The 14,244-nt window shown below is 20.8% G+C and overlaps 3 protein-coding genes across 3 annotated transcripts; 1 reads left to right on the top strand and 2 right to left on the bottom strand.

The window, feature by feature from the left end:
- Positions 1-384: 384 nt before the first annotated feature.
- Positions 385-5,913, bottom strand: LOC551809 (putative elongator complex protein 1). The gene is made up of 11 exons (XM_006558883.3): positions 4,897-5,913; positions 4,323-4,820; positions 3,966-4,180; positions 3,475-3,881; positions 2,315-3,392; positions 2,025-2,218; positions 1,697-1,961; positions 1,426-1,562; positions 1,193-1,347; positions 1,061-1,124; positions 385-999 (listed from the first exon to the last, which is right to left on the bottom strand). Exons 1-11 carry the CDS (start codon positions 5,767-5,769, stop codon positions 938-940), a joined length of 3,948 nt encoding a protein of 1,315 aa, XP_006558946.1. The 5' UTR covers positions 5,770-5,913; the 3' UTR covers positions 385-937.
- Positions 5,914-6,075: 162 nt separating this feature from the next.
- On the top strand, positions 6,076-8,937 carry LOC102656529. Its single transcript, XM_026442496.1, has 8 exons — positions 6,076-6,268; positions 6,349-6,456; positions 6,544-6,609; positions 6,707-6,822; positions 6,976-7,254; positions 7,331-7,538; positions 7,638-7,858; positions 7,942-8,937. Exons 1-8 carry the CDS (start codon positions 6,221-6,223, stop codon positions 8,834-8,836), a joined length of 1,941 nt encoding a protein of 646 aa, XP_026298281.1. The 5' UTR covers positions 6,076-6,220; the 3' UTR covers positions 8,837-8,937.
- A 1,115-nt stretch (positions 8,938-10,052) lies between these two features.
- LOC412027 (histone-lysine N-methyltransferase PR-Set7) lies at positions 10,053-12,846 on the bottom strand. Its single transcript, XM_395493.6, has 6 exons — positions 12,492-12,846; positions 11,650-11,849; positions 11,291-11,414; positions 10,842-11,212; positions 10,589-10,779; positions 10,053-10,519 (listed from the first exon to the last, which is right to left on the bottom strand). The coding sequence occupies exons 1-6, from the start codon at positions 12,553-12,555 to the stop codon at positions 10,309-10,311; spliced, it is 1,161 nt and encodes a 386-aa protein (XP_395493.4). The 5' UTR covers positions 12,556-12,846; the 3' UTR covers positions 10,053-10,308.
- Positions 12,847-14,244: the final 1,398 nt, after the last annotated feature.

The raw sequence follows: 14,244 nt of genomic DNA, 5'->3' as shown, positions 1-14,244 counted from the left end.
TTTAATATTATATTTGACTATAAAATTTAACTACAGAGATTATAAAGCTTAATCAAATATAAGAAATAAAATAATAATAATTATTTTACATCACATCTAATATATAATATATTATGCTTCAATCATTTAACAAAAAATATCATTAAATACTTTATAAATTAAAAATTTTATTACAAAATAATCTATAATGAACTAATTTTTAAACATTTTTCAAGATATTCATTGAGCATTTTGCCGAATTTTTATCTAATTTGAAACAAGATTTTTAGGTATTTAAATTGTAAATCATATCTTTTATACCTGGAATATTGATGAAATTTTAACTTTTATTCATAATTATAAAAACATTTTTATTTTGATATTAATTCTATAGATAATTTTAAATGTTAATGTATAAAAATACCCGAGTATTCCAGACAATATTAATAATCTATACTTTGATATCAATATTTTCACAAATATTATATCGATGAACGTGGCTGTTCATATTTGGCGTTTTGCCAAACTATTTGTGCGTTTAGAACGTAAATATTGTATAAAATTTATGTAAAGAAAATTTCAGTAGAAAATAAACTGTAATAATGTTTTTTCAGGGTATCATATATCACTTATACAAATTTAAATATTATATTATAATATGTATATTTAAAGTCTTATATCGAGATATTTGTTTTGTAATACAAATCGATAAATTAGTATAAGGCTGCGAGTTAGTCTCGCAAAACTTTGTTATAAACTTCAATAATTATTGTAACATATTTTATTTCATATATACTTGTAGAAAAATTATCTTTAACAATGCATAACTTAGAGATTTATTAAATAAATGAAAAAATAAATGGATCTAAATGTATTTCCTTAAAAGTAGGAAAGTTGTAAAATTATAAAATATAATCTACAATTATATTTTTTTGAAAATATTTATTATAATTAAATATTAAAATATATTCAATTTCCAAGGCGAAGAATTAGATTCTGGTGGACGTATAACGTAAGATTCTGAAAATTTGAATAATAATTCAAGTAAAAGTTTTTTAAATAATTAAAAAGAAAAACTTACCAATCAATTTTTGGCAAACATTTAATCCTTGCGAATCCGTAGACATCATAAATTCTGCATTTTCCTGAAATGTAACAAATATAAAAATGATATAATTAATTAATTTAGTTATAAATATATTTTAATATATACCATTTCTATTAGGCTTGAAGGTGCAGATTTGTTCCAAATTTCAGATTTACTTTTTTCTATAATTAGAAGTAATTCTTCCATACAATGTTGTATTTTTTCAGCATATTCATCATCACCAAAATAAACAAGTATTTGTATTAATGCATATATATCATCTAAAATTAAAAATATCATTATGTAACTTTTGTACGATATTTAAATTCTAATTGATCATTACAAATAGATATACAAACTTTGTTCTTTATATATATTGCTAATAATTTGATACAAAGTTTGTATCAATGCTAGGTCTTCAAATATACTACCCTCTTTCAAACTTAATAATTTTCTCTCTTGTTTTCTACGATTTTTACTCGATCTATAGCTTTTTCTAAAAATAATAAATAGATAATATATGTTTAGTTTAAAAAAATTGGAACTATTAATTAATAATAATAAATATATATGTTTAGTTTTTAATATTTGTCGAATATATTTTATAAAGAAAAATTAAATTATTTTTACCCAGATAAAGTAGATAATTTCGATCTTTGACTTAAAGTTGAACAAGCAATACTACTTGTATCACTAAGAATATCTGAAATGCCTTTAGCACATAGTGATTCATTGTCACAAATTATTTCATTATATGATTTTAAATTCTTTTGAGAAATATTGTTTCTGACTATTATAAGTCGCGATTTATGTCGTTGAAAATCTTGTTTATTTTTTTCTATTTGAAACATTGCATGATCTGCATATTCATATACATTGGATTTTATACGAGATTCTAAAATAAAATAATTTTAACAACAAGATTATTTATGTATTATTTTTTAAATTGTAAACTTACCAATTAAATCTACATTTTTGGTATCATATACATATTTTATAGCATCTTTCCATTTTTTACCATTACATAAAGAATCTACAGCTTCTTCTGTGTCTTTCAAATAATTCATTAAAATATGTGCAGCTTCCTCATATTTCTTATTATTTTTTAGATTTTCTGTGAGATCTTTGTAAAGCACATGTTTTTCCATATCACTAAAATATAATTTAATATCAAATATTTATTTATAAATTTACAACAATTTATTTTTTTTTTTTTTTTTTACATAAATATATAAAATTTCTATTAACCTTAGCTTTATTTGAGTAGATAGAATAATAACATCTTGCCAGTTACCACATAATTTATAAGCATTTAAAGCTTCTTTCAAATTACCACTCCTATGAAACATAATTCCAGCTTCTTGATACTGTTGTTTCTTTAAGAAAAATTCTCCATAAATTTTGGCTATTTCCTTATACTCTTCACTCTTTTTGTCAAATAATTTTAAAGCTTTTATATACAAATTATAATTACGTATTAAATTTAAACATTCGTTAAATCTGTTTGATTCTTTTGCAATATGTTCAAGAGCAGATTCATAACGTTTCAGATGTAAATCAATAGAATATTTCATATAATTCTCATCAAGTTTTTTCAAGTTATTTAAAAATGGAATATATTCTTTAGGATCTTTTTGAGATTTAGAAGCTATATACATAGTCAAATCAAAATCATACATTCCTAAAGCTATATCAAATAAAACATTTACATCTACTATGTACAATAAATATTTCAATGCTTCATCAGAACTTATATGTTTTTCATTTTTTATTACTTTTTCTTCTAATTTTTGAATTTCTTTTATCTTTAATAATGCAGCTTCCATGCCTTGCTTTTTTTTATCTTTTACTAAACTGATTAATATTGGTTGAATTAACTGGTTATTATTATTTCTTTCTTCCATAATATTTCTTATTAAATTACAAATCAATTCGACTTTATTTATCTCACAATTTGATTTCAATCGATATTTTCGATAATAATTTGCATATATTGTTGTAGTAACATCTTCATTTGTTAATTCAGATAAAAATAAGCTTAACCAATTTGCTTTAGAAATTTGTTCAACAAATTGTTTTGCATTTTCGATAAATTTTTGTGGATTATGATCGTAAATCAAACTTAAATTTATTCTTTGTTTTCGCATTAAATTAAATGCAGATAAAAAATCATAATTATCTAAATAAAATCCAATAATATATAAAGATAATGCTCTTGGTTGTATGCATTCTAAATTTCCACGAGGCATTTGTAAAATAGTTTTTGAATCTTTTGGAATAGCAGCAATTAATTGAGATCCCCTTTCTAATCTTCTAATATTTAAATCTGAAAATATTGATTGTAAACTTAATTACAATATTAATATTACAAAATAAATTTAAGAATTGATTATAAATCATTATTATACTTGAAAATGATTTTTCATTAAGATGATTTTCCCATGGCTTTATGGTTAAATCCTGCTTTATTAATTCTTCAAAATCATTCTCATTTAAATTAACACATATTAAAGTATTTTGTGTAGTTGTGAGTAGTAAAAATTCTGAATGAACAAAAAAACTTGTGATATTATTAGCAATTTGTTCTCCATTAATTGCAAAACAATTTCTATGATATAATGACAATATTGCATGCTTTGTCTCAGTTTTCACAATTTCTACTTTGTATGTATATTCTTGCAATTGTATATTGATTGGAATTAGTTCTGTTTCTTTCGTATATTTTATAATAGAATTCTCTACAATTATATATGCTTCTTTTGAATCAGGAGAAGGAACTATATGTTGAATTAAACCATCCATAATATATATTTGTCTATAAACATTAAAAAAAACTATTAATTTTAATTAAAATTTAGTTTATTTTTTAAATTAAATAGAATTGTTTGCATGAACATACCTTAATATTACTTGTCCTTGAATTGGATCTTTTATTGCATCTAATATTAAAACACAAAGAAAACTTTGATCATTTATTGACAATGAACATAAAACACTAGTTTCATCAAGCCATAAAAAGTGATGCATGTTATAGAAGGAATTTTCACATTCTAATGAAACATTCCATTTAATGTCATATGTTCCTATATGTTCATATTCTAATAACAATGAATCCTAAATAAATGAATTTTTTAAATATATTAATAAATATATTAACAATATAATATTAGAAATATATAATTTAATAATATTATATTAAAAATACATAATTTTATTTTATGTAATTATAAATAATTTATAATTTATTTATATTTACCATTAAATGTTTATAAAATATTAATTTCTTATTGGCAGAAACACAAAAAAATGTGTTACTATCTATCCAAGTAGTTTTACTTTTTATATCTGGTGCAAAAACAAGAGCATTTATGAATTCATTAGTTTCTAAAGTTTTGTGTGCCATTGGTGGTGGCACAATTCCTATTCTAAGACCAGTCATTAATGATTTATTTCCATCAATAACACCAATGACAGATTTATCATGTATAGTTGTGCCTCTACTATGATCAACAGACCAATTATAATCACAAGTAATAAGTTCTTTACATGTTAAAAAAATCAATTTTTTAGAACAGGATGTAACACTCCATGTTACACATATTAATGAATTATTCATAGGAAAATTAATAGATTGTTTTAAGTACCAATGATAATTATTTTCCATCCATAATTGTAAAACTGAAGAAGAATCTTTTTGAATTTGATACCAAATAGTTAAAATTTCTGAATCTGGAGACCAAAATAAATCATTTACCTATAACATAAATTCTAAATTAATAAAAATTATTTGAATTTATTAAAAATAATAATGATTATAAATTAACATATACTTTAATTTCTTTTGGTTTAAATGGAAGTAGAAATTCTCTATGTTTTAAACCATTTTTTTCAAAGAATGCAACAATATGTTTATTTTGTGATATCTGTGTTGATGCAATTAAACTACCAGATGGTTTCCATGATAATGATTCTTCTAAACCATTAACAAATTCACTGGTATATTGTAAAATACCTTCTCTATTAAATACTTTAAATTGTCTAATTTTATTTTCATGATGTAAAAAACCAACTGCAAATAATGAACCATCTTCACGCCAAGTGATTCTACACATTCCATCATCCAGATTATTTTCATTAATTTCTGTTATTTTAACAACTGCTGCATTTTTTCCTTCAGATCCATGAAATTGGGTTTCCTTCTTACCCCAACCAACAGTTACAAATTGTTTATGACCAAAATATTGTGCATGTAAATCTACCTTTGATATTATTTGAAAGGATATCATTGTAGATACCATTGTAATCATAATATTATTAATTGTAATTAATATAAATATTTCGTGATCAGGACTTAGTTTCATACATTGTAAATTTACATTTAAATGAATTATCGATTCATATTTAAATCCGGATTCTATATTTATTTTTATAATATTACCGGATTTACAGGCACCGTACAATACTTGCGATATACTACAATATTCCAAACTGACGAATTCTAAATCTTCATCAAAAGTAAAAGAACTTATGTCTTCTATATGATTCGATGGAATTTTATATAACTTATTTTTTAAAAAGATATATAAATCATCATTATTTGAATTAAAAGTATATAATACTTTTAAATCATTCAAATTTGAAATTTGATTTTCTAATATATTTAAAGCGCGACTAGCACGTTGTGTTACTATTAAATTTCTCATTATTTAACTATGTATAATATGTAACATATAAATAAAACATATAAAAGTATACGAACTTTTTTTATGGTTTATTGGAAGCAATATATATAAAAACATATACTTTCAAAACTAATCTATACCTATACACAATTATAACCTATGCACAATTGCAAAGTTGTATACTAAAGATTTAGAGTTCTAATAATAATGGGGTTAGTTGTATAGTTTTCTATATTTTAAATAGAATAAATTAATATTATAATTAGAAATTGTTTGAGAATAAAAATGAAGTTGTTCAAACTAAATATGCAACAATGAAAAAATAATAAAATAATATGTAAAATGTTTTTTGAATTTAAATGTATTGATTAAGATTTGTAATTGTAATTTTAATAATGAAACTTTATATCTTATTACAATTGGATTTTTGTTTTTATTTAAATATTAATTCATTATTATTATAAATATTATCATGAATTCTAATAATATTAATAATGAGGATGAAGATGTTATTATAAAGGTATTAAAAAAAAAATTTATAATAAATTTGATCAATAATCAATATTATTATTTAATATTTTATTATGTATTGTTATTTAGAATTCATCTTTATATAAACATTTATATGAATTAGGTTATACTGATTTTGAAAGTGTAACAATAGAAAAATTAACATTAAAAAATGAAAAAAAATATTTCAAACTATTTGTAAGTTTTTTTTTAATAAAACAATAATTAATGTATAATGTATATTATAAATAATATATATTAAAAAAAAATTTTGCGAATTTTTAGGATTTTATATTCAATGTAAAAAACATTTTTAAAAAGTTATATATCATGTATTTAAAAATAATTCAGGTATGATTATTAATTATAACAATTTATTATACAAATAATATAACATATATTTATATATTATTATAATATTATTTATATAAAATTTAATTTATTTTAGGATGATAGTATATCAAAAAAACAAGTGGAAACTATTTTAAATACAAAAATTCTTTTAAATGATCATGGTTGTGCAATATATAATTTTCTTGATAAATATGATTGTAAACCATGGAGGTAATTATTATATAATTAATTTATTAAGTTATATAAAATATTACATTATTAAGTTATATAAAATAATTATATAAAATTATATAAACTACAAGCAAAATTTATTGCTAATTTATTTATAAAAATTAAAATAGTAATCATATTAATTTTTTACAGAATTATAACATCTAAATTTATTTTATTTGGCACAATTTTATCATCTTCATTATACATATCTTGTTATACTCAATATAGAACTTCAACTAGTTTATTTACATTAGCTATATTATATTATATTAGTTGTATGGAATTTTTAAGAATAAGGATACATATGGATTTAAAATCAGTTGTATCTTTACAAAATGATTTCTTTGATGTTTGTAGAAAAGGAATGAAAATTTTAAAATATGGATATAAAATAAAATTAAATAAAGAAAAAAATTCTCAACAATTTTCGTAAGCTTTCAAATTTCATTAAATTATTATATAATTTATATAATATTATTTTTAATAGTAATATTCGATTCAATAGTGATCTTACAGCAGCTAGATTGAAATATTTACCACCTATAATGGAAAGTTTAATAAAATATTTGGGAGATATTTCTTGCATTTATTATCATGTTTCCTTAATTCTTATAAAACTATTACCAGTGAATTTTTATAATGAAGATTTATTAACAAGATTTGAAAGTGGATCATTTGAAATACATGGTGAAATAAATTATCAAAAATTAAAGGTTAAATTAAAATATTTTTAATAAATATATTCTAATTAATTTTTATATAAATATTTTTTATTTTATTTATTATTCATTATTATATTATTTTTTTAATAGATTTTATATCATACTTATATTCTCACTCAATCTGAGATGTTACATTTGTTAGCTATCGCATATGATAATCATATTTGGCGACAATCATATAAAAAAATTCCCGAATTAAAATTGGCTTATATTATTCGTTTTTTAAATATCTCTTTAATTACGTATAAAAAAAAATTATCGGAACATATCGATGCTTATTATAGTTTTAAATTGGAACCATATAAATACAAGTAAGAAAATTTTTTTAAAATATTTTTATTTAAGAATAAGATTTATATGTAATAACATTATTTATATATTTTCATTATTTTAGAAGTCCAGATTCATCACAATGGCAAGATTTATATATGCATTTGTATTTAGCGTCTGATAAATTACAATTGGCTTATAGTTATGTATTATCAATACTCCAAGATATTGATAACGATGTAATTGAAAATATAACGAACGAAGATTACATGGAAAAAACAATGCAAAAATTAACTGTAGCTCAAAAAAGTATTGAAACTGCGAAAGATTTTATTGAATTTAGCAATTTATTTTTGGTAAAATTGCAAAATAATGATATTACAATTAACCATTTAGAAACAAATATTCCAGTATCAGTTGCAAATTCCGATATCCATATTCAATCCATAATCGATTCAGAACCGGAAATTATAGATGAAGTATTTGAAGAATATATTAAAGAAGAATATTTGAAACCTTTAAATGAAGCAACTGATGAAATATCATTGTATAATTATAAACGAAATAAAGCATTATTTAAGAATTTTATGTCTGAATTAAAAGATGCTTTAGTTGAAAAGAAAAAATCTATGTCTGAAAGAGAATCACAGGCACTTCAACGAATGTATAAAATAAAGGAAAATACTTTAAATGATGATATTCCGGAAATATTTACATCTCAGTCGATATCTTCATATAATACTTTTTCTTTAATACATACTGATAATAATGATAAAAATTTTGATTGTGCACAAAAACAACAATTAAATGAATTGTTTGAAAAACCTAATATTACCAAATCAAATAATAAAGAAAATTTAAATGAAAGAAACATCAATATTTTAATGGAAGAAAAGTTACCTTTACCGAGAAATATAGAATTTTCATCTTGTTTATCATTTTTAAAAGTGGAAGAAGAAACTTTTATAGGTAGTGGCGAAAATTCTGAAGATGAAGAAATCAAAATAAAATCTGAATAACGAAATATGCAATATATATTTATTATTATATATACTTATATATATACTTAATTATAACTTATTTTTATTTGAATAATAATAAAATAAATAATGATATTTACTAAGAATATATGTTATCAAGATATTTATTTACAGATTCAGAACAAATAATATATTTTTACGATTTTCATTGAAATAAAGCTATAGTTGTATAATTTACGTCATATATAATACTATTCATAATAACAATGATTAATATATATTGTACTAATATTAGTACAATATAAAATTTTAATTTTTAAAATTTATTTATATCATATAATTATAAAAAATGCTAATATATTATTAAAACTATGAATAAATTATCGCATAAATATAATTCGCGACATTAGATTGTTATAATTAAGAATTATTAATTTGTTGTATAAATTATTACAATATATATTTAAAATTAATAGTAAATATTATATTCGATAAAACAAATACTGATGAAGTATTGGTAAAAATTTTTATATGTAAGATATACACAAAATTTTTTAAAGATTTATTTAATACAATTATAATATATAATCAATTATGTATAATTTATTTTTTTAACATGAAGATATTTTTTTTCTTTTACTTTTCTATTTGCATATAACATATAAGAAATTAAGATATCTGAATTTTTTTAATATTCAAAAAATCTGAAATTGTATTTTTGTTAATTAAATTATTTTATGATTTTTTTATCTTTAAAATTAATTTATGAATTATTTTTCATATGATTTAGAATTTGGCAGTGACACATTGACAAATAAAAAAAAAAAATATTAATTTATAAATTTTGTGATACAGAGATCGAAGTACATAATTAAGTATTTAAAAATAAGAAGAGAAGACACGTATATCGATATATCACAAATCCTTCAGCCAGGAAAAGTTTTGGTCTAGTATTTTTTTTTTTTTTTTTGAGATGTTTAATAATATCAACTTTACTTAATACTAGACTAAATCCATGACTAGAAGTATTTGTCATAAATTATGAAAAATTCGTGCATATTTGTGCACATAAAATTTTTGAATTGTAATACAAAACTATCATATAATCACGAATAATAATTAAATATTATATAATTATGAATTAAATATAATAGCCATTAAAAAAATATATGATTAAAAACTTTAATAATTTTTACAAATTTGGCGTTTGACAAATGAAAATTAAAATATAATAAAACTATTGAACTATACTGTTTATTTTATAAGATATCTAATATCTATAATTTTCTCTTCTTTGTCTCTTTATTATATAGATAAAGAAATGCATAATTATACATGTGTCATATTAAAGCAAAAGTACATGAATATATTTCTTTTTTATGTACTCTTTTTCATAAAATTCAACTAAAGTTTTTTATATATTTATTGTTCCTTCATAGGAGGAACAAAATCAAATGAACGAATTTTGCTATACAATATATCATGCTATTGTAATTAATTGATTGATAGCGCTATAATGCCAACCATGGATGATGACGAATAGCTTCGCGACTTCGATCTCCATAGTCATATGTTACTTCTACCCCAATAGATATATTTTCTTTTGCTGTAAGTACCAGATGAGGTGTCGATTCTACTTCTATGACTCGTGCAATTAAATTACCATTTCTTGAATGGTTTACTAATCTACCTAACTTATTAGTTTCTGCTGTTGCATCAACGCTAAAAATGTGATATTATAAATAACTAATGATTTATAATAATTCTAAAAAAAATTTAGAAAATACCAACCAATACTGATGATTACGATGTTGAAAATAATACATATAACATCCAGTATTTTGGTCTAGTGCATATATTTTTTCACGTTTCTTTGCTGTTACTTGATCAATTAATTCACCAATATATTCTACTACAAATTCTCCTTTCATAAATTCTCGCGTTGTTACTATTCCACGACCTTTACCAGCAAAATGTCTTACCTAACAAAGAACATTTTATGGAATAACAAAACAACAACATTTTTTTTATGAATTTATCTTACTTCTAAACCTTCCTCTACTTGACACAGCACTTTGTTTTCCATATCACGTTGTTTTTCTTCTAATACAGCTTTCTTAGATTTCCTGACACTACGACGTACTGGAAAGTAGTCAGTAAGCTTATGATTTGTACTTTTGATATTTGTAGAATCTAATGCATAAATTGCACTAGAATGATTATTATTTAATTTTCTACGGCCACGGTTAGGAGGTTTTTTTGAAATTTGTTGTTCTAAATGAAGTGTTGGAGCTATAGACTTTTTAGACTTATTATCATTTGTATTTCTTTCATCTAAGTCTTCACATTGATCATTTGGCATATTAATTCTGTGCGGTGTTGATGGACTATGTATAGGTACTGCTACAGGTGTTTCTGAAACATTACTTAGATATTAATATATAAATATATATTTATTAAATACATAGAATATAATAATTAGTAAGATATTACCATCTGTTCTAAAATGACCAACATCAGTAAGAATATCATTTTGTACTGTATTGATTTCTTCACTTCTATAAAACCTTTCTTCAATAGGCGCTATAGAAGTTTTATTTTTAGAAATATCTGTAATCTATATTTTAAAACCATAATTTTAATAAAAAAAATTATTTTCCATATAATATATAAAAAATACATGCATAATATATAAAAATAAATTAAAAAGATATGAGTATAATTTAAATATAAATAGTAATTATATAAATAATAATAATACAATATTAATATAATAATATAATATATAATAATAATAATTATATATATTTGTATTAATATAATTTTCACAATATTTGAAATAAATTACATACTTGTGTATAAAAAAAGGAACTTATGCATACAGATGACTTATGTGTTGAATGAATTTCATCTGAATTAACTTTTTTTACATTTTTAGTATCATCTAGTTTGATTTCCTTTTTCATTGATGATTGATTTATGTCGTTTTGAATGGATAAAACATTAACTTTTGTACGACCTGTATTTTTTGTTTGCACACGTTTTCGCCGTCCTATAATTAAATTAAAATATGTATAAAATTCATAAATTTTCAGAATATAATAATATTAAATATTATAACATATAAGAGACATATACAATTAACTTAATATTTTTCTTTTGTTATATATATTGAATTATATAAATTATATCATTAATGAAGTTTTATATCTATTATATTTAAAAAAAATATATACAATTATATATATATCTACAAATATTATATTGTCATATAGTACATGCGCGTATCAATGTATCTATGATTTCTGAAACTTCGTAAAATTATTATTGCAATAAGAATTATATTATATTGTATATTTATATCTTATAATTAAAAACAATTATAATAAATGTTATGAATAAATTATAAAATATAAAATATTCATAAAAGAAAATTTAGTTTAATTTATAAATATATTTTCGAATATATAGTTGAATGATTAAAAATGCATTTTGATATATATGAATAAAAATTTAAGACAATTTATTATAAATAAATTAAATATGAATTAAATAAAGTTTTGAAAAATTAGCATTTATAAGATAACATTCAAAATGGAAAGAGAAGAAGTGAAATCTATCAAAACATAACCTGATTATTGAAACAAAATCTTCAGTGAAAGTGTACATGAATTTTTTAGAATCATATTCCTACCTTTCACCATATTATCCCTTGATTTTTTCATATAATGAACAAATACTGAATTTATTTTTCTCATACAAAATTCTAGTTATGCGATACGGGCATTTTGATTTACTTCGATACTAGTACTTAATATAAATGATTTTTATTAATTCGAATTTTCACACTCACTATATTTTTTTTTATATTCGTTTTATAAATATAAATATAAAGTAACATTTAAAATCGAAGAATAAATAATTTATCGTTGTAATCAACAATTTTATTAATTTGTTTAAAGCATTTTTTTCAAGAACACGAACCACTAATTATAAATTACAAACAACATTGAAATAATACACCGGATATGCCGCCATTGCATATTATACTAGGATATACTATTATTAAATTAGATATTACTTATATATTTTGCATATTAAATTATTTTTGTTGTTTTGGATATATTTTACATATTAATTATAAACATTCTTGCTTATTTCTTATTTTTATCATTTATTTTTAATAATTTATTATTAATCAGTTAATTAAAAATTGATACTTGAATAATTACATAAATTTTTATAAGCTTATAAACTTATATATTTTTTTTATATACTTATATATATTTCATAAAGTATGATTTCATAATACTAATTTGCATGTTTTTTTACATTAAAAATATATCAAACTTCAAAATTCAGCTGCCAAATTTTAAAAATTTTAAATAAATATTTTTAAAATATATATAATATTTTTACTATTATTTTCTTTTAAAAATATTAAATATATGCATATATATAATTAAAATCATTATTTATTTCTATATAAATATCCAAAAATATATATAATACTATTGTTCAAAGAATATATATTGAGAATATATATTATAAATATCGCATTGAAAAAAAATTTAATTTGAATGAATAATATTTAAATAAGATATTAAAATAAAACAATTAAAAGATTAAAAAAAATAATGTCTTATAATCAGTGATATTTTTATGAATTAAATATATAAATTTAAGTATTTATATTTTATATTCGCGATTTAAATTAACAAAATCAAATAATTTTATGTTATTTAGTTATATGAATTTGTCGCGAGATGTCGCCGTGAGCGGCGCGAAGCTCGGATCGATCGTATTAGAACGATGTTATTTTTTAGATAGATTTAGGTAAGCAATCGCAGAATACTTAATAAACACATATTATTTTAGTAAAATGACTATTTATAATCTTTTAATTTTCGCAGACAAATCTAAATTTATTGAAATTCGTGTTATTCGTCATTTCTGTATAGAATTAGCTGATGTATTCTTTTCTTTTTACCGCGGATACTTTAAATCAACTAACGATCAGCGCGGCGCCTTGACAGCGTTGCCAAGTTTCTATATGCTTCATTTAAGTGTAACCACGCGCTTACGAACACATGATACGCGATATGCATGGTTTGTTTACTGTTCATTGTGATTTAGAACTACACGTGCTCATATAAGCAATTATTAAAATTGTAGAACTCATTTTATTATGTATCAAAAATTTGTCTCTCTATTTCTTTTGTGTTTTTCGTTACAGTGACGTGTGATTTGTACTACAAACTACAGAAGAACAGCTAAATCGACAAACTATTTATTTAAATGGTATTACAAATAAATACGTCAATCGAAATTTTATTTAATTAAAAAAAAATACTTTAAAATTATTTTAATATATGACAACCAATCATTTGAGATTATTTCGAGCTATTAGAATTGCATGTTACGTCTAAAAGCTTTATTAATATTAT

The sequence above is a fragment of the Apis mellifera genome, linkage group LG8 (genome assembly GCF_003254395.2).
Source record: "Apis mellifera strain DH4 linkage group LG8, Amel_HAv3.1, whole genome shotgun sequence".
Lineage (NCBI taxonomy): Eukaryota > Metazoa > Arthropoda > Insecta > Hymenoptera > Apidae > Apis > Apis mellifera.
Note: the sequence above shows the minus strand (reverse complement) of the source record. Positions and strands in the feature narration are given on the sequence as shown.

Excerpts from the sequence above, each read along its gene's own strand:
- LOC412027 (XM_395493.6), bottom strand. The coding sequence starts at position 12,555 with ATGAGAAAAATAAATTCAGTATTTGTTCATTATATGAAAAAATCAAGG. Across the intron at positions 11,415-11,649 it reads GTTCCTTTTTTTATACACAA|ATTACAGATATTTCTAAAAA; the intron begins GTATGTAATTTA and ends TTTAAAATATAG. Across the intron at positions 10,780-10,841 it reads AAGTAGAGGAAGGTTTAGAA|GTAAGACATTTTGCTGGTAA; the intron begins GTAAGATAAATT and ends GTTCTTTGTTAG.
- LOC551809 (XM_006558883.3), bottom strand. The coding sequence starts at position 5,769 with ATGAGAAATTTAATAGTAACACAACGTGCTAGTCGCGCTTTAAATATA. Across the intron at positions 4,821-4,896 it reads TTAAACCAAAAGAAATTAAA|GTAAATGATTTATTTTGGTC; the intron begins GTATATGTTAAT and ends TTTATGTTATAG. Across the intron at positions 1,962-2,024 it reads CAAAAATGTAGATTTAATTG|AATCTCGTATAAAATCCAAT; the intron begins GTAAGTTTACAA and ends ATTTTATTTTAG.
- LOC102656529 (XM_026442496.1), top strand. The coding sequence starts at position 6,221 with ATGAATTCTAATAATATTAATAATGAGGATGAAGATGTTATTATAAAG. Across the intron at positions 7,255-7,330 it reads AAAAATTCTCAACAATTTTC|TGATCTTACAGCAGCTAGAT; the intron begins GTAAGCTTTCAA and ends TCGATTCAATAG. Across the intron at positions 7,859-7,941 it reads TTGGAACCATATAAATACAA|AAGTCCAGATTCATCACAAT; the intron begins GTAAGAAAATTT and ends TCATTATTTTAG.